The sequence below is a fragment of the Channa argus genome, chromosome 1 (assembly GCF_033026475.1).
Source record: "Channa argus isolate prfri chromosome 1, Channa argus male v1.0, whole genome shotgun sequence".
Lineage (NCBI taxonomy): Eukaryota > Metazoa > Chordata > Actinopteri > Anabantiformes > Channidae > Channa > Channa argus.
This window is the reverse complement of record NC_090197.1, coordinates 39891917-39918700: the sequence shown is the minus strand read 5'-3', so window position 1 is coordinate 39918700 and position 26784 is coordinate 39891917. Positions and strand designations below refer to the sequence as shown.

The 26784-nt window shown below is 40.4% G+C and overlaps 1 protein-coding gene across 1 annotated transcript; it reads left to right on the top strand.

The window, feature by feature from the left end:
- Positions 1 to 7764: 7764 nt before the first annotated feature.
- On the top strand, positions 7765 to 25933 carry stox1 (storkhead box 1). Its single transcript, XM_067519699.1, has 4 exons — positions 7765 to 8296; positions 21353 to 21505; positions 22090 to 24757; positions 25366 to 25933. The coding sequence occupies exons 1-4, from the start codon at positions 7966 to 7968 to the stop codon at positions 25517 to 25519; spliced, it is 3306 nt and encodes a 1101-aa protein (XP_067375800.1). The 5' UTR covers positions 7765 to 7965; the 3' UTR covers positions 25520 to 25933.
- Positions 25934 to 26784: the final 851 nt, after the last annotated feature.

The window sequence follows — 26784 nt, the reverse complement described above, 5'->3', positions numbered from 1 at the left end:
TTTTAGACTCCCAGTGGGTCAGCTTTTCAAATCCGGTACAGAGGTAAGCTTTGGCAGCTTCCTGCATTTTTTGCAGCCACTCCAGCTTGTAAAAGTGACATGATGGGACACACATGAAGGTCTCAGGTCAAATGTATAATTTTTGCTCCAAAGGTTTATTTTCACAACAGAATAAAAATAATTTAAAAGTAACTGAAAAGTGCATTTTTTGCTTTTGTCTGTGCTGAACTTCCATTCACCCAAAAAAATGTTCAAGATTTATTCTTTGCTCATTATTGTCTGACTGTATTGTCCAGCACTGAATTGAATTTCCTGGCCGATGGACTGTGATAGAGATAAGTTGTTCAGATGACAAATGACCCTCACACATCCTCTGGGGTAAATAAACCTTTTCTACCTCCTTTCACATCCGTGAGTTTTGCCAGAAATCTGAACACCAAAGTCAAATAAACAAGTAAACCACCCTCTTACGGCTTGTTTGATATTGCAGGTAATTGATACATGAGTGGCTCCATTGAGCTGCTCTCCTTTCTCCCCAGCAGCCTTCACAGGACCCTGCTGGACTAAGGGGGGGGAGGGGGGACTGTTCAGCTGGAGCTGCAGGAACCCGGCTTCCTTGGGAGTGGCACTGCAAAGTGGTGCAGTTGTTGAGGAAACGATCTCCCTCTCAAAGGCCTTTCCCTGGGAATACTGGGTTACAGTGTGAGAAAGTTGCACGGTGGTTTTTGACAACGTGTCTCTGGGGCATCTCCTGATGGGAAAGCAGAAACTCTTCTCCTCTGTGCCAAGTGGACAACTATGTCAAGACCATAAGGACCAGCAGAGCATTGACTGGTGCATTGGTATTATGTGCCACTCAAGTACAGACTGGTATAAATGATAAGACACTTCGAGGGCTGAAAAGTCAGTTGGCCGTTTAATGAAACTGTACACCACTTCACATCAATTTGAAGCAAGTTTCACATTACACTGGTTGACAATACTTACACAAAGTGTAGCATTCAACTGGGCTCCGCATTTACACATTGGGGGGGAAAAGCAGATATTCCCTGGTTGCCACTACATGTTGCCCTGAAGGAAAGTATGTCACTCAATAAGATAATCATACAGTGGGAACCCAAGAGTGCCAGCATCAGCTTGCAATAAAAAAAAAATAAAAAATCCATTGTAAAATTGCATAGCTGGCTTCGATGTGGTGCATGCAAAACGTAGGTCAAACATCTACAGAGTGTTTGTGTGTGAGAGAGAGGGAAAGAGAGACGTAAACACAGGAAACATTTCCATTCAGGCCATCAATAACTACCAGCACAGTCATATGCTGCAGGTGTGCAGGTTCAGCAGATCAGTAATCAAAATTAATTTAAATATGTACAACAATTTTACTTTCTCTGTCTGCTTAATTCATACCGTGACAAAACATGCCCCGGTCTGACTAAAGGCTTCATCTGAGTATAATCTATATCCGTAGAAGACTTTTCAAATATGAGGATAAAAAAAAACAACAACAGAAATCTACATCTTTTGCACGTAACATGACAATATGCTGAAAGCGATCAAATATTTAACAATTTAAAGTATAAATCTAGTAACATTTAGTGTTTTAACAACAAATAACACTAACAAATATTACCTGTTAGGTGACAGGCTCCTTCATTAAGAGTCAGTCCTATATAGTAATATATTAAACCAAATGTGTATTGCTCCCCTGCTCTAAATGGTCCTTGTTCTTCTGGTGGAGCAGAATTGTATTAACACTGCAGTGGACAGCTGTTTTAGTAATTATAAAACTCAAATAACTTTTCTGTGGAGGGTTTTACTGTAGGTCTTGTGTAGCAATAAACAGGCTTCAGGCTGAGAGATACTTAGGGAAGCTGTAAAATATAACGCAGGTTGACACATTGTTAGTTTTGAGCTTTTTGTGAGACTTGATTGATAATGAGGAAGACTAACGCCAGCTGTATCATTTAAAGTGGAATGGTTAATTAATTCTGCATTATGCTCAGCTGAGTTGCTAAAGACAAGGTGCTGTTGATCATTCATAATGCATTAAATTCATAATTAATAGTTATTTTATCCTATGAGTTATTATAAAAAGGCTGGTTCCTATGAACCCCTAAGGGAACTATCTGGCTCTTTAGTTGGTAAATGCTTCACAATATTCACCAACTGTGTCTGTCTGGTGCTGACCAGATAATGTCCAGTGATTAAAAAAAATTAACTATTGATAAAGCCATTTGAAAGTCATGCACCATATTGGAACAAATTTTGGGCTTTGACAAACATTTTCTTTACCTCCTGTGTCCTGCAGCTCCCCCTTCTTCCTGTCTCAGAGCTCTAAAACAGTCCAGGAAGTCACCACGAGGCATTTCCTGTATACTGTACATCACCTTGAAGCAGGGATTGATTCTGGGAAGAGTGGAAGCTCGCTCTTCCTTTTTTGCATGTATGTACATTAACATGTTATGAGTGTTACTTCATTATTTCCCTCTCCAGCTCAGGAACAGTAAGTAAATGTTTCCCTTTGCTGGCAGCGCACCTCCACTAATGAAGCTCACATGCTGCACACGTCTTTGATGTCACATTACCGTATGGGGTTTCAGGCTCTGCTTCTTCAGTTCAAAGCTCTGGTCATTTGGATTCTGCTTTAATATAGTTAGTGGCTGCCTGGATGTTAATTTGGTGACAGGTGACACATCACAGACTGGACTAAGCATTGATGTTAGTGAAATCTGCCAGTCAGTTGACGGCATCTGATTTATGCTGTAGTTAGGAAATAGGCTCAAAGCCAAGAACCCTGTGCACATACAGAACTTACTGTTGTTCCTTGTTTTAGAAGTGGCTGAGGTTACTTAGTTGTTATATCAGCATTTATGCTTAATTGATAGACCATTTATTGTGTTAAATGCCAGAAGGGCATTATTTTGGTTGACTATAGGCCTATTTACAGTCACCGCAGCTGTACTGTGCATTTTTTATGTGCATTTCAACTATTGTTGTGCTAACATCATAAGCAAAAAGATGCAAAACGTGAACATGTTAAAAATGATGTTTGCCATATGTAGACCTATATGCTGAGTTATAATCCTATTGTAGAAATAGAGGCTGCAACACTTAACAAACATTCTGCTTGAGGACAATGTCTGAACTTCATTTATCAACGATACACTTGCTAAATAGAATGGGAAGAACAGGAAAGAGCCCAACCCTGACAGTGGTCATGCATTAATGTGTCGCCCTATTCCAAACTTAGTCACACTACATAAAAATCCTCACATAGCAAATGCTATGCATTTTTAGCAAATAGCAAATGAAACCAGATACATAAAAACAATGTTTAGCTCCAGTAAGGTTGGATTTTATTTTGGTTTAACTGCCAGCAGTGGATCATTTTGGTGCCATTCAGCCAAAACTTTAATGGCACGTCTGTAACTATTGTTTTGTTAAGTGCAATATATCATTGGCGTCAGGAATTTCCAATATCGTTGATTCATGATTCAAATCGAAGTACGCTTGTTTTAGAGAGGCATAAACCATCTTCATAACTTTATTTGATCTGTTTATATTCAGCACATAAAAAAAACAAAATCCATCACATGGGAATACAGGGAGCTACTTGGTAACAAAAAGAGACTCTTATTGCTTTATGGAGGTCAGTGTTTGATGCACCTGTGAACTCAGCAGTGTGCACATGGAGAATGCACAAAGTGTGGAGGAAAGACGAGACCAAACTAAGCGAGCCCACAGGTCTTGTGTGTGTGTGCGTGGTTTATAAGGATGTGGGTGTAAACCATCACTCACCACCTTCTAACACGCTACGCTGTGCTCAAAGTAACTCTAAATCTTTCGTTTCCCTTATGCCTTTGTTCAACTGTCTTCTAAAGAGTTTTCCTTCTCAATCCTCCTTCTCTAAGAACTAAGTGCTTTGCTGGATTCCCTCTCTGTCTTAGACCTAGATTAAAACGACCTGATTCCATCATAGTCCTAAATTAAATAATCACGTTTTATGCCAAACCTAGTATCATAATGTTTGTTTGGCGGCCTACTGACTCTGTGAAATGAGTTGTTCCTGCAGGTTTCACTTAAGATGTGCATCAATTTGTGCTCTGAAGCGCTCCTGGGACTGAACCCAAACCAGCCTGATCTCTCTTTGATCTTGGCTGAGATGGCAGAGTGCTGAAATAATGAAAATGTAATAACAGAGTAGCACCACTGATGCTGGGACATGTTCACTCAGGCATAAAGATGAAAAAACTCTGACATGCATTGAAAAAAAAAGCATGATTAATGAAGAAATTACATTTTTGATCCATGAGAATAAATGACTCTGTTTCATCCTGGATATCTTAGAGTCATTCTTCACCTTGTTTAAGCAATGGTTTGGCACTTTGGGAGGTGCTCTTGTGTTCTTGCAGAGACATGGATGAAAAGATTGAGCCACGCTTGTGTCTAACATAGCCCAGTCTAGTATAAAAACTGGAAGCAGAGGAAACAACTAGCCTTTCTCTTGCCAAATTTAAAAACTCCACCTACCAGCAACTCTAAATGTTACAAAGTAATTCATTGTTTCTTGTTTGTTTAATCTGGAAAGTGTCTGTTTCCTCCTGCTCCCAGTTTTTGTGCTAAGCTGCGCACTAGCTCTAGCTCCATATAATGCAGAGACATGAAAGTGTTGGATCTTCTCAGCTAACTTTCTGCAAGACATTATATTTTACTAATTGTTTTTTTTTCCAAATGTCTTGAATCAAAGAAAATCTTGTTTAAGCCCCAATAACAACCCAACAGGGTGTTTATTCTTTGTAATGTATGTATGTAAAATGAGTGGGAAACAATTGGAAGAAACTACACCTGACCCTCAAATGACCTCTGACCCCCACCTTTCCTATACGACTGAGATTTAAATTCCTCAATAGGATCGTAACCCCACGGAAAGGCTGATATATATATATCCCCCTAAAACACATGTAAGGCCTCTAAAAGTGAAAGTTTAGTGATGTTGAATTTATACTGTATACATATTGGCTCATGTGCAGGAATTCTGCTGAGGTTTTGGGATGATTTGGGTCATACTTAATCTTGGCATGGAGGTAAAGCAGCCTCCGGGGGGGCGTTTTAGTCAGAAAATATCCCGAGAGCCAAGATCTTATAGCAGGACCAGATGTGTGTGGAGACACAAACTAGGTTCAGGATTGCGGTTGATTGAAATTATCATATTTAAAATATACACAGTGATCACAGCAAGGTCGTTGGCCCTTCAGAGACACCTGATACTACTTTGAAATTGCTTCAATGCATAGCGCGAGAGATATGTGTGTTTCATAATAGAAAATCAGGGGCCAGAGTGCAGGATTTCATGTAATTATAGTAACTTGGTGCACTTTGCTTCTTGATAATTATTCCCACCAGCAGACTAAACATTTAGAAGAAAGAGCCCTCAGATTTTAAATGGGGTTCAGGCCGGAGGGTCAGGTCCCATTGTCCATGCTCAGATAAAACAAAGTGTGCGCCAACATTTTTATCTGGAGGAAGTAAATGGTATCAAACAATGAGAGCAATTCTCCAAACTTCTATGTAGTACAAACATTGCTGAATTTCTTTTCTGTGTTTGTATGTGTATAAAATAAATACAACTCTTGCTTTGTGTTGTGTGTGTAGTTTTTGTGACTAGTCTATTCTTAGTACAAGAAATTGGCAAAGCAAAAAACATCCTTTAAGGTTTAAGGTCCACACCATGTGACGTCCCCTGTTCAAGACTGGCCTGGGACCGTTGTTGCACTCCTTGTCTCATGCCCTGTGGGATGAGAACGTGTTGTACAGTCATGTAACGCCAGTTGTTGTTGTACATGCAAACATCTCAGGTAGAACCACAATGGCTCTTTAAGATTTTCTGGTGGACTTAGCCGTGGTTTCAAGTCAAAACAGTGGCGCATTATGTGCTCAACTACTGGCTTGTGATATGGATGGAGTTACTCTTTTAGTGGCATTAAAGATGCTGAGTGGAGATTTCTTGTAAACAAACAGAACATATATTTACATTCACAGTTATTTAGCAAAAACACACTATGTTTAGCCTTGAGCTCTGACAAATTTGTTGAATGCATTTCCCTTCTCACAAAACATTTGCAAAACAATTATGTTGAACATTTTGTTCATTTGTTGCAACAGTGTTTACATTTATGCTTTCTTGCTCGCAGTGAGCATTACCTCCTGCACATCTTTGGAATAGTTTAAAACCAATGGGAGGGTCTTGTCACATGTATGTGCACTATCATGTGTACACGGAACACAAACAGACACCCAAGTAGAGAGTCATCTACAAATAAACTGTCAAAAACTCCTCAGGTTTAGGCGTCATATAGTGTCATATATATTCTGTATCAGCTTGTTTACACTTTGCTGTTTATAATGACTAACTAAATTAAACCAATGATGGTTTTATGGGTGCAGTAAATATTCTCAGTGCCTTGTGTTTTGGTTTATGCACATTTTCCCAAAATCCAGTCTGACAGATCTGGTATTTTGAAAACTTTGGGATCTCCTCCAGAATGTAAATAAAGTCTTGTTGGTTTAAGTAACAGTTGGCTGCACATCACGAGTTTGTAATTACTCTCAGAGTTGGTCTGAAATGGAAATGTTTAAAATGAATATAAAAAGCTTTAAAAAATATATTTTTTAACGACTTTCTTTGTGGATCTTTAATCCCACACAGAATACTTGTTGGTTTTCTCTTTTGCCCTCTAAATTCACTCGACTCTGCCTCTTCAGGACAAACTGCACATAATTCATCCCGTGTAGGCGGAGGTGATGTATTCTTTTCATGTTCAGAGGAAGTGCAATATCCTGTTCCTGCATGGGCTCTAATACCACACTGAGGCAGACGGGCCCCCAGCCTGTCAGAGGCATGAGTGCTCCGGGCTGAAACTAAACCTCGGGCCTTCTGAGGCTGATATATGAGGTGTCTATCTATGCTTCAGACTGTACCTGTTATAATGTCAGTAAACTCAGGGCCTAATGGGGCCCTCTTTTAGGTGGACAAAGTGGTATGGTTCTCATTTTAGAGGCAATTGTATTTTTTGTGACATAGGCTCGTGTACAACATTTTCTCTTGTTAAGACCTCTTCGTAAAAAGCAATAATTCAAGGTTTTGTCTTAAAAAAAAACTCAAAAAAATGAAAACATCCAGTATATATTAGTTCAATTATATGTGACCCGAACACACCATGCCAGTCATATTTTCATTTTATTGTAAATCCCTCATTTAAAAGTACTTTCGAGCTTGGTTTTAAGCCTCAGACAATTCAGGTCTACTTTGGTGTCGATTAAAGTAAATACAATTGTGTGTGCACGACATGTTTCACAAGTCCATTTAATTGTTAAATCATCTTTTGTTTGGTGAATCTAAATGATTTTATAAAGTCAACTTAGATAATACAAGTAAGTAATAACAGGCACAATGCTCCAAACAAAGTGGCAACATTCTCCCTGTAGGATGCTAAAGTGTTCCAGGGCAACAAAGGGACCGTGGTCAGTAGCACATATGTAGGTCTATTCTACATGCCAGTAAAAAGTATAGAGCTTTGAGAATGTTTGCCTCCTTGAGTCTTAAGAGCAGTGTCATAATATTGTTATAAGCAGTAAACTTCACCTGTGCAAAAGAGAAGCAGCATGCACACACACAAGCACAACGAGTCCGTGGGAGGTCTACCTGTGTGACACAGCAGCAGCAGCAGCAGACTACTGAGCCCTCCTCCTCTCTGCCACCGTCACCGGTTTCCCTGGAAGCCTAGAGAAACCAGCCGTTCGTCCGCAGCGCCTCCAGTTCAGGGGCTGAAGGTTTCAGACGCACACTGGAGGAATGCGCGGAAAACCCCGGCGTTCATTTGGGTTTCCAGGCATGAGACCTGCACCTACACGCACGTTTCATCTTTGACATGACAACAGGCTCGTGGAATCGATAAAGGTGTAAAAATGTCTCACCAGCAGCGAGTTGTCCAACTCTCCGCGGCTTCGCTCGCCGTGGTCTTCGGCCCGGACGAAGAGAGTTTGTGCGCCGGGGGAGAGAAGCTCACCGCTAATAATACGCGTGGTCAGGAGATTTTTGCAGACTTTAAAGCGCAGAATCTGCGCAGTTTCTGGAATAAAAGACTAGTTAAGGCGATAGCTGATGTGTACTTTCAAGGATGGATGGAAAATTTGGTGCTTTTCATTCATGGGAACGCAAACAACCTGGAGGTGGTGAGAGAAGCGTGGATGCGCAGGGCTCTGAGGTCACCAAAGGGATTTGTCATTAAAGCTGTGGGTATGTATGAACTGTCACCAGTGATTGTTTGGCGTATTGTTACGAAGCAAACAATGGTAGTGGTAGAGGATTCAATTGTCTATTTGAACTCTAGAAAGTTAACACAGAGAGGTTGATGTCCAGATGTGTGCAAACAGGAGTGGATGACTGAGGAAATAAAAACACCACAGTCCCGCAAGGACACAATGAGACACTGTAGAATCACACAGTTGTTCACCACACTGAGATCAAATGTTTGACAAACATAAACTGAGCAACCGATTTTTTATTGGATGAGCCATGTAATTAAAATAACAAGTGCAGCAAAGGTTTACTTGTTTCTGTCTAAAAGTGGTGGTATTTATGGACTAAAGTGTCCTTTGTTTTTAGTGTGTCTGTCTTAGAGAGCATGTTAGGACAATTCTTTTGTTTTCCTCATGAAATTGCTTCTTATTTCTTGGATGCTGCAAAGTTTAGAGGCATAAAAGTCCCTAATGCAGAATGGCAAGATGATATCTTTTTATGCCTTTGAATGGCTGCATCGATTTTCCTCTGGCTACACTCTTATAGAATTGCCGTAATTTGTAAAGTGACCAAGTTGTGTTGCCAAAAGCAGTGAAATGGTACCAGTTTTAGTAGTTTCAAAGTGCTAACAAAATCACCGGTGTTTTTTTTTTCATTACTGTTAAAGCCTGAGAGATGATTATCCCTCAAGCATCCATTCTTCCACATACTGTCTGGTGGGTTTGAGAGGATTGTACGGTCAATCAGCTCCCTTTTGTTGTCTACACTGTGTTATGTTTACCAAAGCTTGTTGACAAAGTGTTGTGTACCGTGTAATTACCTTTAATTGCTCTGTCCCTCTCAGATGTGGTTTTAAGCAGCAGATAGAAACAATGAATGGAAAACTCAGTGAAGCATCAGGATCTCATAGGCTGTAAACGCCTGATGGAGAAGGTGACAACTGTGTGGGTTTTAACTGGGCAGTACTCGTTAGAGCTACACCAGGTTAATCACACAAAAAGATGCTGAACCACAGCTACTAGTAAACATATTCAGAGGACTCAATTCTGTGCCTGCCACAAAGCACCACCTTCCATTCAAAACCTATGCAATTATCCCGTAAGAAGTAAAGACTGCAGGATGTACGAGTGTTAGAGATGGGTTTTCCAAATGTGGGAAGTATAGCTGAGCTGCAGCTGGTTCCTTTTGTTTGTTGAAACCGTGTTCCTGCAGGAACAGGATTCAGGCCTCGCCGCTGTCTACCTGCTGACTTGTCAGTCGGTCCTCTCTGCGAGACAGGGCAATGCACAGACAAGTAAAGGGAGGAATGTGAAGTGGGGGAAGAGACCACACACAGGAGGGGGACACAGGAGGGAACGATGGAGGAGGGGATGTCGGGCATGTCATCTTGCTGTGCGACGCCTTCTGGCCCTAAGATTCAACTCAGCACACAAACAAACACCATATGGGCCAAAGGTGATGCTGAGCTTATTAGCATGCACACCGTCAGCATAAAGAGGTGCAAACAGACCCGCAGGAGGTCACAGGCAGATGCTAGCCAGGCGCTGATGTTTCAGCTTTCACACCAGACCTTTTTAAGCAAGCACGTCTGTGTATGAACATGTCACCTCCTTCTCCTCCTTCACAAATCCTTCACCTCATACCGCAGCAATTTGTATGGAAATCAGCCCTGGCATTCTGTCAGAGCGGGGTTTACTGCCTTCTCACTGAGAAGTGGTCAGCAGTGAATCACTGTGCGACTGGCTTCCAACCACAGCCGCTTTTCTGTTAGCCAGGATTAATGTCCCTCTGTTTCACGGCCAGTGAGGGTCTGTAGAAGTCAGACTCATAGATTGATATCAGGCTTACACTTGAAGGCCTTGATATTGTCCTGATATAAATATGTCATCTAGAAAACAGAAAAGTTATGAGTTATGGGCTACAATGAATTTCAAACAGCCCTATTTCCTTTTCTCAGGTCGGAGCAAGGTTGAGACGTGACTTTACTGACGTGAGGTGGTTTTTAAAGGAAATTTAAGGGTCTAATTCAGAAGATGTTCGGCTAACATCAACCAGATGTGGTTTAAGTCAGTTAAGAGTTCTCAATACAAAGGTTCCAGACAAACAGACACATTCGCTTTGATTAATTGGTGTCCGTTCCTCAGTAATTGTCTGGTTACCAGTGCTGAGGTGCTGAGTGAAGACAGACTGTGGACTGATCAGCCCCTTTTCTGACAGGGGAATGTGCAGAAAAGAAGGTGTGCAGGAGGTGGGACGGCTGACGGAGGGAGGGGGTTGTGGTAAGGTTAGACCGGTGTAAACAGACACAGTGAGGAGTATGAACAGGCTTCGTTGTTATCCTTGTGGGAATGGGCCCCAATGGTACTGGGGTAGACCCCTCTACTTCAACTCACGAATGGGGGGGGTTGTCATTCTTCCTGTTTAACACCAAAATTATCACTTCATCCCCCTTTTTCTTCTATTTAGCCTCATAGTTGTTTACACAATAATAGAAAACATACAGTCATTAAGCAAAAAGACAGGAGTGACTACAGTCAATTTAGTTCCTGCCAAAAGTCAAACCATTTATGTTTACATATGTACTGATACAGTTTCCCCGTCTGACTTACTGACATATTTTTTAATCATCAGAATGTGAAACGCTACAGGAAAAACTAAATATGAAAAGGAAATACCAGAAAATTATTGGTGTTTTTTGTTTTAACTAAACTTAATAACTAAACCAAATTTTCCACTATTATTGGTGCTGTTATTTATACATCAAAAGTGTGCTTTATATCTACAGTAACTCACTAACATTAAACCAAATAAGGAAATAATAATTATTAATAATAATCTAAATAATTCACAAATAATCCAGATCTGTCAAAGTAATAAATATTTAGCTTTGTTTTACTAAACTAATAGAATCTTGATGGTTTATGTTAAAGCTGAACATTCAGTCAGTGTGACCGTAAAGGAATTGGTCTACATTTTGGGAGATATGCTTTATCTCTTTTCTGCCAGGCGTAAAATGAGGAGATTGATACCTCTGCATTAGCTGTAGTCTTTAGTGATTAGCTATCTTAGGAACAGATAGTTTAACTCCAGCCTATTGATTATTAGAATTTTTAGCTGTCGGTAGGTATCTTTTAAACATAGTTAGATTAGCTGCTCTCTCTTGCTTGCGGTCTTGCAGTCTGTTATAAGCCTCCAGCTTCCAATTCTCTCTGCACAAAAATGAGCAAATTTCCCAGAATACCAAACGTTTCCTTTAAAACAGAATCAATTCTCCCCTCAAGACAAGGGAGGCCCAAGCTCTCTTGTTGAAACCGTAGGCTTTGTAATGTCTGTTAGCCAGTTGTGCATTATTTAGAGCGTCACTATTGCCCCTTCAGCAGGATGAGCATGGATCCACAAGCTGAAACATTTATATGGAGTCAGCCAGAGATGTAATGAGGTCTCCTGTGTCCCGCCTACAAAGCTTATGTAAACTGCCTCCATCCTCTTTGAACGGGGATGTGAATTGGTCCCCTGCTCAGATCTCTCACTTTAACCATGAAAAACACTACTTTAACCATCATCCCTCTGTGTGTTTTTGAGAAAGTGTCTATGCTGCACTTTTTAAGCCAAATTTCCATTTCTGATGCAATGTTTCATTTAACTCTCCATACCATGAGGTGGCGAAGCATTCCTGAAATGCTTCATTTACTCCTGAGATCATTTCCTGAGCACAAAGGGTCAGCGTGCCTCATTCTGCTCTTTACTTTTCACTTGAAAGTGTTGTATTTTCACATAAGAGGTGTCGCCTTTCATGAGGGTAGCTTGTCAGTGGTCATAACTCTTCCAGATGTTAGCTTATTAACCAATGACACCCCTTTGTTGGGCCTTACCACATATAAATGGCCCTCCCCGTCATAACTAAGCAGCCGAGGTCAAAGGTCAGTTAGATCCAAAGGGCTTTTTAGGAGGCAGTCAAAGCATCAGTACAGTATCCAGGTGTTCTCCTCCCACTGGTCAGTTCAGCTTCTGTGGGTGTTTACATCAGTGGATCCCAAACTTTGCTCTCTGTTACACCATGTTTCATGTCTGAAAAATGTTGTATTGTAAACTGGATCTAATGTAGTTATTTTGTCATGATGGTTGAACGAGTTGTTATTGTGTTGGATACTTAGTAGAGCTTCTCCATGTGCCCCTGACAAATGTTGTAACTTCAGGTGCACTGAGGACATTGTTACTGCACTTGCATAAATTGTTACGTCCGACTTTCATTTCCGGTTAAAGACTGAGATCTGCCAAACCTAGCTGTCATGCTGCCACATGAGGTGCTTTTAAAAAATGTTTAAAAGTGTTTTCTCTTTAGTTCCCTTTTAGGCAACAGTATTATTAAGAATGGTTCAGCCTCTGGCACATAGGACTAAACCCATTACTCAGATACACCTCTCCACTGTGGTGATTGTGGAAAATACCATTCATTTAGAAAATGACCAAAGTAATTTTTTAACTCTGACTCCAGTGTAACTAAAAACAGCCAGTTTTAATTATTACACACTGCAGAAACCAGAGATACACTTGAATTGAACCATTAAAGTTTTTGACTTAATGTACTAGAAAGTAAATCAGCTTCTGTGATTTATGGGCAGTTTGTTAAACTATTAAATAGCTTTTTAAAGTGAATTGTGGTAATAGTATAACCAGGCCCCGCTCTTATTACACAAGCATCACTCTTACTATCTTTTACTGTGTTTTAGTGAATTTATCTTTGAAGCAATGTAAAATATGATTTATTACACACTTCAGATATGAGGTAACCCTGACCACTATCCTCACACGTGACCTCCACAGTGCCTACGCATGTGTGAGATACTGTCTGCGTGTACACTCATGCCACTCAGCACATCATTTGTTAGCTACAGCCTTTCCCATTCAGCGGGAAGTTCAGCCCGGGTGCGACTCAGGCATGTCAGCCTCATTATCGACCCAAATTTCATGTTCACCCATAGCCATGAAGTGGGCTGGAGCCAACAATAACAGCTGAGGAGTTTCTTCTGTATCCCTAACAGCCGCTTGGGTTTACCCCGTGGTATTTCTGGATAGACGAATAGGTTGACACAGAAGTGTATTTATTTTGCAGGAAATTTGGTATTACCAAAAAGTATGTTAAGTCTGGTTATGTGTTAGAAAAAATGCTGTGCTGTTGTATTTCATACATCATATGGCATACACTGGATGGGAGCTCTAGTCTAAATACAGGGATAACAAATACAGGAATCCACTGCACCTTGAGCTCAGTTAAACGGGAGGAAATGGGTTTCATCTGCAACCAATGACTGCCATCTGTCTTGATTAAGGGGTGTGTATGTGCTGGAAACCTCTTAGATGATGTGTGTTTTGGTGGCGGATAGGTAAGCCAATCGGGAGAGTCAGCATAATATCCGGCCAAAACCTTTTTTCTTGTCTTGAATAAAACTGATACATGCTCTGGAAAACTGGTATGTCTTTGATCTTTTAAAAAAATCCACACTAGGATTAAAAGCAACTGTAAAGGGACTTACTATGAGTTTAGCTATCCATTCATACACACTTCCACATTTTGCAGAAAAGCTTATAAACTGATTAAAATGTTCTTTTTTTTCTGCACAACAATCTGTTGCATATAATAATTAGGTACATATTTGGGTAAGACAGTCTCTTGATAAGTCCTTACTAATATTAATATTGATTGCTAGCGTGCAAATTTAAAAAAACAAACCTTTTATGAATTGTGATTTTGGGCTCCTCGTTTAGTGCTGTTGTTCAACTTAAAATTTTAAGTTATGTTATGTTATGTTTGTAGGTTGGATTTTTTGGAGAATGAAATCTCCACAGGTTTAAAAAAATAACCCAGGCAATGTCATATGGTGTTTTGTAAATGTTTTATTTGTTTTATTTTTTCTCTGCAGTGCCAATATAGAGTGTGTCTTTAACAAAATGATTTAGATCTATTTTGAAATTAAGCTGAGAACAAGCAGCAGATGATGATACATTTTGCATGAGAAGAAGCAGAGGTCTTGGGTATAGTTCAGTGGTTCTAGCAAAAATATAAAAAACATGTACTCGGCCATTAAAGTACAAAGAAAAGGTTCTTGTGATCCATTATTAAATAGCTTGGACTTAATAGGGGTCTGGGCGAAACAGCACTGGCATATTGGGGTGCTGTTCCCGATCGTGAAAGCAGACAAAAACCAGAGAAGTTTGGCCGTGACTCATCTAGTCTGAGGTAGTAAGAAGATGGGAAAATAACATCTAGGTAAATTGTGCTTTAAATCCCGTCTCCTGGCACTGCCATTTATTGGTATCTTGTTACAGAGAGCACTTTAGACTGGCCTGTAAAATACAGTCTAAATCATTGGTGTTCTGTAAAACACCTGGTCAGGTGTGTTAACTTTTTCACAAGAAAATAATAACAGGGTTTCTGAAAATCATGTCAGTACCAGGTCATTTTATTTGTTATGGTATGCAATAAATTATTGTTCAGATGGTTCTTACTGTGTATCAGATGGTAAAAGCATTATTCAATGGCATTACAGCTTCAGGGATTTGCAGCCAACATCTGTAGTGACCAAATATGAGAGTGTAGATGTTTTAAGCTGTGTGAATGTCGCTTTAAGGAGTTCAGTCACAGATTTTTTCTGCTTTCCTGCCAATGTACATTCAATTTTAAAGAGCTGGTTTGGCAAAGTAGGTTTATATTATATATACCAATGCATTCTTAGATGTGTTTCTTCTTTTTCTGTGGTTTTCTATTGCATGTTGCAGGTTGTTGCCACAGTAAAGGTTTCTATGGGAATATAAATCAACACAAAGCCTGCATTTCTCTACACTACTCAAAGCGTTTGCTCAAACCTCCTACCCAGTCACTTTTGACTTTTTCTCTTATAGATTCTTCTGCTTATGATGAGTACCTTTAGATGTGGCCTTCAAAAGTCAAAACAATTAGGTTTAAATGAGAATAAAGCAGAAGTTGCAGAAAGGCAGAAGCTTCTCCATATTTAGTTGGCGTTGCCATGTTAACATGACAACAAACAGATTTTCTCACACATTCATTACAAAGAGGGCACAGTCCAGATTTGACTGTTTTCCTCCTACTTCAATGCTTCACTTAATATTTAAACACAGACAGTGTGAAATTCTTGATAGTCAGTGAGGCAGTTTAAATATTTACCCACTAACTCTAAGTTTGGCATGAAATGTTGTGTATATTGTTGTGAATCAATCAATAAAGCTGTAAAATAATCAGTGGCTCAGTCTTTCCATTTTATTGCTTGTTGATTTTATTTTGAAGCAGGATGGTGGCAGCTGTACTGAAAAAAAAAAAGTATGTCAACTAAACAATACTTTAGATACTGTATATCTTGTTACAAACTGTCGATATGTGGACATACAGAATTTCTGCAAGTAGAAGGACAGGAAAGGGCAGTGTTGTTGGAGTGGGCGAGGTTGGGTTGTCACGACATTTGGGCTGTGATTGCTCTCTGAAGGGATCTTTTCACTCAGTTTATTGGCCCATTTAGCTGACACGCCCACATGTGTGCGTTCTATGGGAGAGAAAGACACAACCTTGTAAACGACGCTTAAAAAGTGTGACGCAAACACTGGTTACTTGGAGGCCTCTAGGAGCAAAAAGAAAAGAAGCCTAAAACAAAGGGAAGTGGTTGTGAGCCTGAGAGACTTGTGATATAAATTACAGATGGCATCTCTTCTCATTTCACTACATCTGAGTATATGAATGTTTGACATTGTCTAACCAGAAACTTAATTCAGATCGTTCTCATACAGCCTGCAAAGTCACCGAAGCATGTCTTTCACAGAGTTTTGGTCATTGGGAGACAGGGAGGGATTTTGCAGTTTGGGCAGACGTCAAGTTCACATTGAATGCCATGCAGTGTGTCCTTAATGAGGGAGATAGAAGATTAGCCTGTTTGCTCACCGGAGCCTAAAGATTAGACACTGGGAAGATAAGATAAGATGGTGTGTGTCTGTGCTTCCAAAGAAGCTTGCTTGATGTTTCAGTTACTGGAGATTTTACGTGCTATATGTCAAGGCCTGGACCGAGTGAAAAGTTGTGTAACATTCGTTATTTCTCTTTAGGACCTGAGTATATTTTCTCAACCCCTCAAACCTGGACACGCTGGACTATCTACACATGATGGAATAATCAGGGTCGCTTTCATTTTGCCTCTCTGTACTGTAGGGAAAATCGGCTGTGCACAGCAATGTTTTGTGAGGCTGTAGTAAGGCAAAGTGGTGCTTTGCAATTAAAGCTAATGTCAGCATGTTAACAAGCTCAAAATGACGATGCTGAGACGCTGAAGTTTGGTCATTAGTATTGGAAAAACTGAAATTTTGTTTGTTGAAGATATGTGTAATTTTGTTGAGACATCCCACTGTTATTTGTTATTTTACACTAAAATCCAAAAACATAAAACCCACACTGGCACTACAGCAACAGTCAGGGAATCATTCCAAAATGATTAGGCTTCAGCCTCTGGGTTATTGTGTAAGTATTATAAGCAGCGTTTCATACTGTGCACTATATTTGAATTTACACAGACCTAGCTGGACTACTTTATGGCACAGCATCACTTAAAGACCTAAATAACCTTTATTTACATATTTTCTTTTGGGCTGGTAATGATTATAAAACAGAAGTAGAAACGTGCATGAACAATTGGTTATTCATTATTCAAATTCAATGTAGTTAAATACTTTATATAGAAAGTAGAATCATTTTTTGAGCCAATGATTATTTTTTACACCATAGAAAAAGGGGAAATAATGTTAATAATGAAACAGTTTCCTTGTGCGCTACAGACAGGAGGTGTCAGGTCTGTAGTATCTGTACCTAATGCCTCGTCCCATGTACTCACTGAGCAGGATTTCAGATGTCCCTTGGCCGTGTTTGAAAGGATGTTCCCTCCTTTATGTTTGATACCAATTTGAGATGGCATGAATAAAGGATTTTGTAAAATACTCAGTAAAGTTTATGATGGGTCGGCATTATGTTCTGTATTAGATGGTGTGTCTTCCTCAGACTGGAGGGAATGCCGTCACATGAGAAATGGGACTCATGAGGCCAGCTAACAACACAGCAATGCGAATACATGTGGCACTGATCAGTGTCACCAGCCAGAAATATGTCAGAGGGGAAAACAGAGAGAAGGTCCCTGTCAGTCATTTCTACAATCGGAGCAGTCATCTTCATTTTTATCCCCCAAGCTGCAGTTTATTCTGACATGGATAATGTATGACATGGGAAGAAATACAAGTTTTTGCTCTAAGTGTAGCAGACGAATGGTTTAAGGTTTGTGGCTGTGCCTCAATGCTGTGTTGAATGCTATTAAAATAGAATTTCAGACTTGTTCTATAAAGTTGCACTGATATCCATTAATCCAGACTGACGAATTACTGGAGATATATGAAGTATGTTTTACATCATTCCTTTGCCCTTCTGTCTATGATAATAAAGTTATTCTTCCCCCTCCTATCAGACTGAGATATCATGACATTTCTTCTCCAGTATGGGCTAAAGACACCATAAATGCTGGATCATACACTACATATCATGCAACTTTGATAGTCTTTAATCAAAGTCAGCTTATAGATTAAATTGTTAATTCAATGTATTGCTTGACTACATCAGAAATCAAAAGCATGTGTATGACTGTTCTTAATGGACACACTCGAAGGCAGAATAAAGAATCAGCTGTCCTGAAGGACGACAATGTTTAAATAGTGGAACAAAATGTTTCAACCATCCAAAGAGCAGCATACTGGCAGCAGACATTGATATTTAAAAACATTGGAGTGGCCCTTTAAAGCGGTTATAGTAGACTGCCACTCCTCCAAACACAAGTCTCGTCTCCTGTTTGATTCTCTCATGGCTGTTTTCCTCCCTCTTCCTTGTGGCACAGGGTTCAGTTGTCATGGTGCCCAGCTGGGTATTCAAGCTGTGTATAACAAAGGGTGTAATGTTGGTGGCCTGGTGTTGGATTACAGGAACACATAGGTCCGTTCCCCCTGGAGGGAAGCCGGCACAACTGTGAACCAACCCAACAGTTACGCCTTCTAGTGTTAGTCTCAATAACACTAATTCCTCAGCTGGGCCTATCTCTCTATTACAACCCCTTTTTCCCACAAATAAACTGCTCAATGTGTGTTTTTGTCTTCTGTCCACCTTGTCAGCCTCTCTGGTCTGGTAAATAGTCGCGGTCAATTCAAGTAATTAAATGGTATGTGGGAAACATGCTCTCACTTGAACAAGTTTTTAACTCCTTTAGGACATTGTCAGCAGGTTTCCGACAGGATGTCCTGCTTTGAACCAGGACATGGTCAAAGAGGATAACAATACTAAAAGATTGGTCAGCCTTTTAATAGAGGTGTTTTCCATTATTGATTCCCAATGATTAAAACATTAATTATTTGCCTTGGCTTTCCCTTGTCCGGCCACATAATGTTCACACTGGCCTTTTGTCTGTTGAAAGTAGATAGCGGCATTTGCTATGTGGACAGCTTACGAGACATTCCTACAGGAAGTTAACAATGAGGAGCTAAGTCAGCAGCACTAATTCACTGCCCAGGGAGACTTCTATTGAGATATCTGCTCTGAGGTTTAGTCAGATTAATGTCTTCTGTTAGAGCTGGGAGAAGGCAGAGTTTTTATTTTATTTTATTTTTACAATCACTCTGCGTCATCCGATCAGTTCTATAAAGAGAGTGTGACTTCTGTGTGACTTACGTACCTTAAGTGAGGTCACTGTTCTCCTAAAATGTTTTACTGACTTTGAAATATTTCTTACTGAGGACAAAGCATTTTTATCTGAATTAAAACATGTTGTGGGTAGTAGTGTGATTAATATATTTGAGCAAGAACAAAGCTGCAGTGTGGTCAGTGTTGCCAGGTTACTGTACTTTTGGTGCACTGTTGGTGAGTTTGGGCTTGTTTCCACCTATGATCCCTATTTAAATATTTTTCTAGTCTTATTTCTTACTATTAATTTTATGGGTGAGTTTTAAGCTCAGAGTTAAATCTGGCAACATTGTCTGCAGTTCTTAGTGGGTACTAATGATGCAAATGTGGCCCCAAAAGCTCACTTGCATTTATCTATCTGTACGTGAGCGCGGTGCATGTGAGTACGGTCATCTTTTACCATGGCAGGTTTTTGATAAGTTGTTTATTTTGTCTGGCGTGGACATAAGTGGTTCAAGTGTGAGGACTGTAAATGTTTACTTTACATGAAGCGTGAGCTTGGTACAGTTTTCACTGAACTGATGGGAGAATCGCACACAGTCAAAAACACTACATATACACAACTGGTATATGTTGATTTCATTATAACTATAAACTGGTAATCACATACAGAAAATTGTTATTAACACAAACAAGTTGAAGCTCCAATGGCTAGATAACTGACTTTAACTGTATGTGTGTGGCACTCACATTGGCACTTGAGTTGCTCTAGATACTGCTGATAGTAAATCCGTGAGTGTGATCATTGCAGCACTCTCTGTGTTAGCTTTTTTATTTAGCCCTTCTTTCTCCTATCGTGCACCTTACATTAAAGTGGTGTAGTTGATTAACTAAAACCAATTTTCCAGCTCTGTGGGTAAGGTTATGTCCATGCCCTTGTGTCTGTTGTTCGTATGAAGGGAGTTTTTGTTAACCCGGCCCAGATGCTAATCATTCATCGTCAGTGGGATCTGTTGTGTTTTACTGCTTTCCCTAAGCTCATTTCTCATTAGTAAACTGTGCACTTTATGCTTTGTGCATGAGCATTTTTAGTCAAAATGCAGCTATGGATACCAGTATATATTTTAAATCATAACATCAGTTTGTTAAAGTCTGCAGAAGCTTTGCAAATCTTTCTGGGTTTCTCTTTTGTAGTTCGTTCAGGGTTTATAATTTATTGTTTGTGGGATCCCGAACAAAACAGCTACAAAACCCATCTATATTCTTGTCCTAACCATAACACATAAAAATAAGGCCTAATCCCAAATATTTGAATCTTAACTAAAACATAAATATTCTAACTTTACACTATACCAACAAATAACCAAGTTTTATATCTAAAGATAAACATTTCGTATGCTATGACTAAAGTTTGCCAGGTACCTAAACCCTGTTGAGTTCCACAAAATAAATATAGTTAAAATTTGTACAATGAAGCAAATAGAATTGCATCCCCACACAGACTGTCTCTAAACAAGGTAACAAATTGCCCACATGAGAATAAATTGAAGTCTATATTCACTTTCAATCCTATGTCTTATTCACAGGGTGTGAAAGTGTCTGCATCTGGTCTCTGCACGCTCTGCACTACAGGTTTTGCATTACTTGCCTGAAACAATTTAACCACTGCATGTTACTTCAGTTACATATCCCCATTTGTTAATCTCTGTTAATTGTTTTTGATACTGAAATAAATGTTTCTGAAACATCTAGTTGCTTTAAAAGCAGCTTGTTTTTTTAATTTCAAAGCCTTGTGGCTTTTGTGTGATGGACTCCCACAGCTTGTTTGTATGTCAGAAGAACTCTGTCAGCACCCGGAGTCATGCAGATTGGTGGGATTTTGATAAAGGGGGTATACATACACAAAATATGTTTCATACAGTTTTAACAAAGACAAATCTTTCCACAACTGTCTCTTTTCTTCATCTCGCTCCATTTTGGTAACATGTTTGTCTAAAGAGACCTCCTAGACATGTGTGATATGGGGGGCAGGATATCTGATCTGCCCAGCAGGAAGACCTGTGGTCATTTCTGTGGGAGTAATGGAATTCTGTGGTCTGTCCCAGCACTGATGGAATTTCAAAAGCAGTGAGGCACGGTTCATATAACTCACATAAATAGACCACCTCGTCATGATTTAGAAGGTGGTTAGGAGAGGAATGTCAGCTTCAGTACTTTGAGATGTTTTCACTGGCAGCATAAGCCTGAGAGAGAGCCCTCTCTGCACCGCGTGTGTTTGACGATACTGCAGCGGGCCCACCTGTGTCAGTCAATAATCTGCTGGTGTGTGTGTGTTTGTGTTTCAGGTGACCTGTCCCCAGTGCAGATGTTCCCTGTTCCCCAGTCGCAGTTCATTCCCCTGGCTGAGGTGTTGTGCTCAGTCATCTCAGACATGAACTCCTCCCAAATTACAGTCAACCAGGAAGCTCTTGTCAATTACATGAGCAAAGCCCACCCAGGTGATCAACATGATATTGACAAATTTTGCCTTTTCACTAAACAGTTTGACATTTTGGGGTAATTAATAAAAACTCTTACGTGTGCAATTAGCTAAGCAAAAAGATGACAAACAGGGGGAACAGCTATACTGGCTCTGTTGTAATTTTAAAAATAATCCAGCTACCATCACCAATAAAACCTCGTATTTGATAAATCTGTGCAGAAAATAAAGTGTGACAGTAACAGTATGTTTGCCTTTAATCAGTTGCTAGATTGTTTTACCAAAGACACAGTAGCTTCCAAGCAACAGTCCAGCACACAGCTCCTTTTTGCTTTTTCTTGGATTAAACGAGCAAGATATGCATCGGTTATTCATCTTCAAGTTGCTTGTTGAATTTTGGTAGCAGTGGACAGAGCCATGCTGTTGCCACATTTACAGAGTTTGTGCTAAGCTAAAGGGCTGCTGGCTGTATCTGCATATTTATCAGACAAACATGAAAAGTAACCTTTGTCATTAGATTCGTTACAATTTTAACACAAATACAAATGTTCCTATTCCTTATCATTTGTCCTTAACACATTTCTTGCTTTGTTTATGTCTCAGGGATAACAATCCCCACTCAGGACATCCTCTACAATGCTCTAGGCTCTCTTATCAAGGAGCGCAAAATTTACCATACAGGGGAGGGTTACTTTATTGTCACACCTCAGACCTATTTCATTACCAACAACATGGTCCGAGAGAAGAACTGGTGGACGTCTGGGTCAGCAGATGAGCCTCCTTCTCCCCCTCCCATTACTTATCTGTTGAGCAATGATGCCTGTATTGAGAGCTCTCAGACACTCCCAGTGGCACACTGCAAGTCTTGCAGCTGCTTCAGTCCGCTCCAAACATCCACCAATATCCCATCCACTCCTGTATCAGCCACTGTCCCCCCTTCCACTGTCCCAGACCAGCATTCTGTCTCCATTTCCATAAGTGAATGTACAGGTAAGAGCTTAAAGTGGCCCCGACCTTTAGATCACAAGCCTACAGTACAGCATCAGTCTACCTCTACAGCAGCAGACTGCCAGGCTAGTGAGATCAGCAAAACTACTGCTACTACTAATGCCACTGTCCGCAAAGAAAAGGATAACAAACCAGGTAGAAAGTTTGGTCTCAGTTTGTTTCGGAGAAACGGGGGTAAGAAAGAGAAGCCAAAAAAGGAGTATGCATCATTTTCAGGCCAGTTTCCTCCAGAGGAGTGGCCAGTAAGAGATGAGGACGACCTTAACAACTTACCCCGTGACCTGGAGCATGCCATCATCAAACGCATTAACCCTGAACTGACTGTGGACAACTTGACACGTCACACTGTCCTAATGAAGAAGCTGGAGGAGAGAAGGGATAGGGGGCTAGATAGAGCGTTGGACAGGGGTTTGGATAAAGACAATAAGGGAGTGGATAAGGGAATGTCTACTGAGATCCTAACTTTCTCAAAACCCAGACATCAACACTCCCCAAAGGGAGGGGCAGGGAAAAGATCTGCTCTGAAGGCGTCTCGCAGCAAGAGGAGGTCCCACTCATCCAGAGAGAAGCAAAGAGAAAGGGAGAGAATTAGAAATAAGGCTCCCATCTGTGCGGATGAATGTCTAGAGGGGGACGATTTGATACCAACTCGGCTCAGAGTAGAAATTCCTGTTGATGAGCCAGTCAAAGTAGAAGAAGATGGAGCTGTTGAGGGAAAATGCCTTTATAAAAAACGCATTGAAAACCCTTTCCAGACTCATCCAGTTAAAGAATCAGAGAATGTAATCCCTGTCACCACAAACAGAGAGCATAGAAGGCGAGAGGTGAAGGAGGGCAAGGCTTCTGGACCAGGGAGAAAGGAACGAATGGGTCACCGCTCTAAATCATGGGACCCGCATCGGACCAAAGTGATTACAGCAGATGGAGAGCTTGCAGGGAAATCCCCAACATCTGAGAACAGATATGCCCATGACCATGAGAGGGAGTCTCCAGATTCAAAGCTCATCAGAGAGCTGCCACTGGACTACAGCTCAGTCTACCCACAGAGCAGCACACTCCGGATAGACGACAAGGTCCGCCATCAAAAGGAGGCAAAGAGTAATGAGTGTTGGAGAGAAGAAAAAAATGGACTTCTTCAGGAGTCAGAGTACAACAGCATAGAAAATCACAGCCAAACCTTAGATGATGGGCTCTCTAACATTCAACAGTACTCCAGTACTACTGTTATTCTCCCGACTCATCCTTGTGATCAACTAACAGACCATTCATATGATGCAGCTCTGCCCTGGCCAAAGCCGTCTTTACAGCGGAAACACTCCCTCAGGCTCTCCAACACACATAGGGATGATGTTCAGAGGCCTGAGGAGATCTTTTCCCCCCAGCAGGCCTGTGAAACTGCAGTCATGCAGGAACAACAGGAGATCAAATCCATCACTATTCATAATAGTGGACAAAGGGCCTTAAGTCCGGGAGAAAGACAGAAACTGGTAACTGCTCCCTCGATAACAGACACTGAAGGCTTCATAGAGGATGACTACAGACTCTATCAGAGAGCTGACAAGCAGGATGAAGAGGATGCTTGCAGCTCCTTGTGTCTAAATGAGGAAGAGATAGTTGATGCTGCAAATATGTACCAAACAGGTGTAGCCGATTACCATGGGTTACCAGATTACCATAACCCTCAATCTGATTTGCAACATAAGGGACCCCACAGTTGCTATTATAATACGAATTTTCACCACCACCAAGTTGCCTCGATGCAAGATTCAAGAGAGAGCCCTTTGAAAGATCTAATTCCTCCACGATCCCAGAGGGAGGCTTCCCTCAGACCTGGAGAGAGTAGCTGGAGACTCCATAATTATCATCAGAGGACGAGATCCCCAGGGACCCAAAGTGAATCCAACCATAGGCAAGGCCCATTTATCCAAGGGGAAAAACAACATGAGATTAACCATCATTCAGACTGTCTTGAAGCATCTGAACTTGCAGACAGTAGCATTTTTGACTACTGCCAGACTAGTGAGATAGAATCAGACACAGATACTGTCCGTAAATCGGGCGATGAGGGTGATGGTAAATCTGCTAACTGGGCAGCTGAAGTGGAGGAAGGGCAGGAGGATGATTTTGATGAGACGGGTGTTCCTCAGACCCACAGAGCTGTTCTGAGCAAGCTCGGTGGAGCAAGAGGGGTAGAGGTGGGAGAAATGGCGGAAACGGGAGAAAACCAGAGCATCACAGGAGACAGTGGTATAGATTCTCCTCGGTGAGTGTTTTATCTGTAATAAGATACTGTAATGATGCTTTTCAGTTTTAGCCTAGCTCACTTTGAAAACTTCGGCTTTAATGTCAAACCCACTGAACAGTCATTGAACACAAGAGTATGATTAAGAGAAAAAAATGTCCCCAATCCTTTAGCCAGGATCCACTGGTCTTTTAAGGCCAGTGTTTAATTTTCACACCGTAGGCTAATGTCTTGTCCCATTCTGGAGGAGCTTTGGACACAGGCAAATAAACACTGCACTAAGATAAGTTAACCTCTGGGTTACATGACTGTGGCTGGCATTTCACCCAATTAGTTTTTTTTTTTTTTTTTAACGTAAATTGCAATAAAGCTGAACAAACAACTTGTGGCCAATTATAGCAACCAGTATTTGGACAGAAGGGAGTCATTTTAATAATTACGTGTAATTGCTCTGCAGCACTTAAAGGTTTCACGTTATAATCAAAGACGAAGAAAAAAACGTATTTTTCTGACATTGAATTCTCATGCACCTCAGTATGTGGGTTGACAGATGGAGTACATGAACACGTAATATTATTCAAATGAAATATTTATAGAAGGTACCTCATTCCCCTTTTTTCCATCTTCAGGACTCGTGTCAGTCTTGCCTCCAGCAACACGGTCATTCTGGAGGGTCTCAAGAGAAGAGGCTTTTTACAAAACCTGGAGAAACTACACTCAAAGAGCAGCGCCATTCGACCACAGAGCTCACTGCTGCAGCTTACTCCCGTCATGAACGTTTAGCAGATCTGAGTCTCCTGCTGAAGCTACGTGCTGACGAATCCCTTCATACACCTCATTGTAGAAAGGCAAAAATTATGAGCTTGAATCAGAATTTCTATTAATGATGAGGGTTCACAGTTTATTGCTCACCTCCACATATTGATACCTAGTACAGCAGGGGTCTGTGTATAAATGTACAGTATTTTTTTTTTTCTTGTATAAGTTTTTAAAGGTATTGCTATCACTTATTCATTCATGGACGACCTTTTGCTGGTGAATACATTGCGAACTCACAGCCTTTTTGTGATGTAAATGTACAGTTTTCATTCTCCACATTCTTCCGTGGTTAAAATATTCATAACTGCAATAATTAGGCCTTGCGTTTACTTTTTTCTCATCATGTAGCATATTTTGCAAATAAAATTGTGTAAGTCAGCCAAGGTGTCTTGCTTGTTATGATATCACTGGTCTGATTATATTCAGTGTACTGTCTGTGAATTCACAACCTGATTTTAGCTTTTTTGTCTGTTATTAAAAACCGAAAACACATAATTGAGCCACACTGTTACACTGGGTGACATGATTCTTTGGGTGACCTACATTTTTCTATTAAAAAAAGAGCTCCAGAGGCTGAGAACAATTATCAAATTTTCAATCTCTGAAATGGATTTAAGCGAGAATCAAGTAAAAACGTATGGCTGCGCTGCTGTTAGACATTGGAGATCTGAAAAAAAAAAAACTGTTTCGGTCACATTTAAAAAAAACAAAACTATAAGCCCTAAACCAAAACAAACAACTGAACATCTGTGGCAATAAAAGTAAACCCACTGCTGTGCATTAGATAATGCAGCTTTACTTAATAAATTATACATTTGTAGAAGTTTAACTGAATCTGCATAAAGACTATTAATGATATCGCTTTGAATTACCTGTGGATGGGAGATGGTGGACATTTATAGCAGGTTAAATGATACGCTTAAATGCTTTTGCCATTGTAAATATCAGTGATGTAAACCAGACACCCCACCACTGATAAGCTGTTATTATCTGTGGAGGTTGCAGTGACGGTGAATCCCAACCTTGAGCCTCTACTTCAATGTCTGACCTTCAGCTGAGAAGGAATGTGAAACAGTTTAGTGTATGAGTGTGGGAAGATTGGTAGTTTCCTGACATGGTATGTTCTCAAGAGCAAGTTTACTAGAACTTTGCCTGAATTCCACCTTCAACTCAGCTGGTTTTCTTAGCAGTAGGCTGACTGATGAATTGCCATTTGGAGAATCAATTGT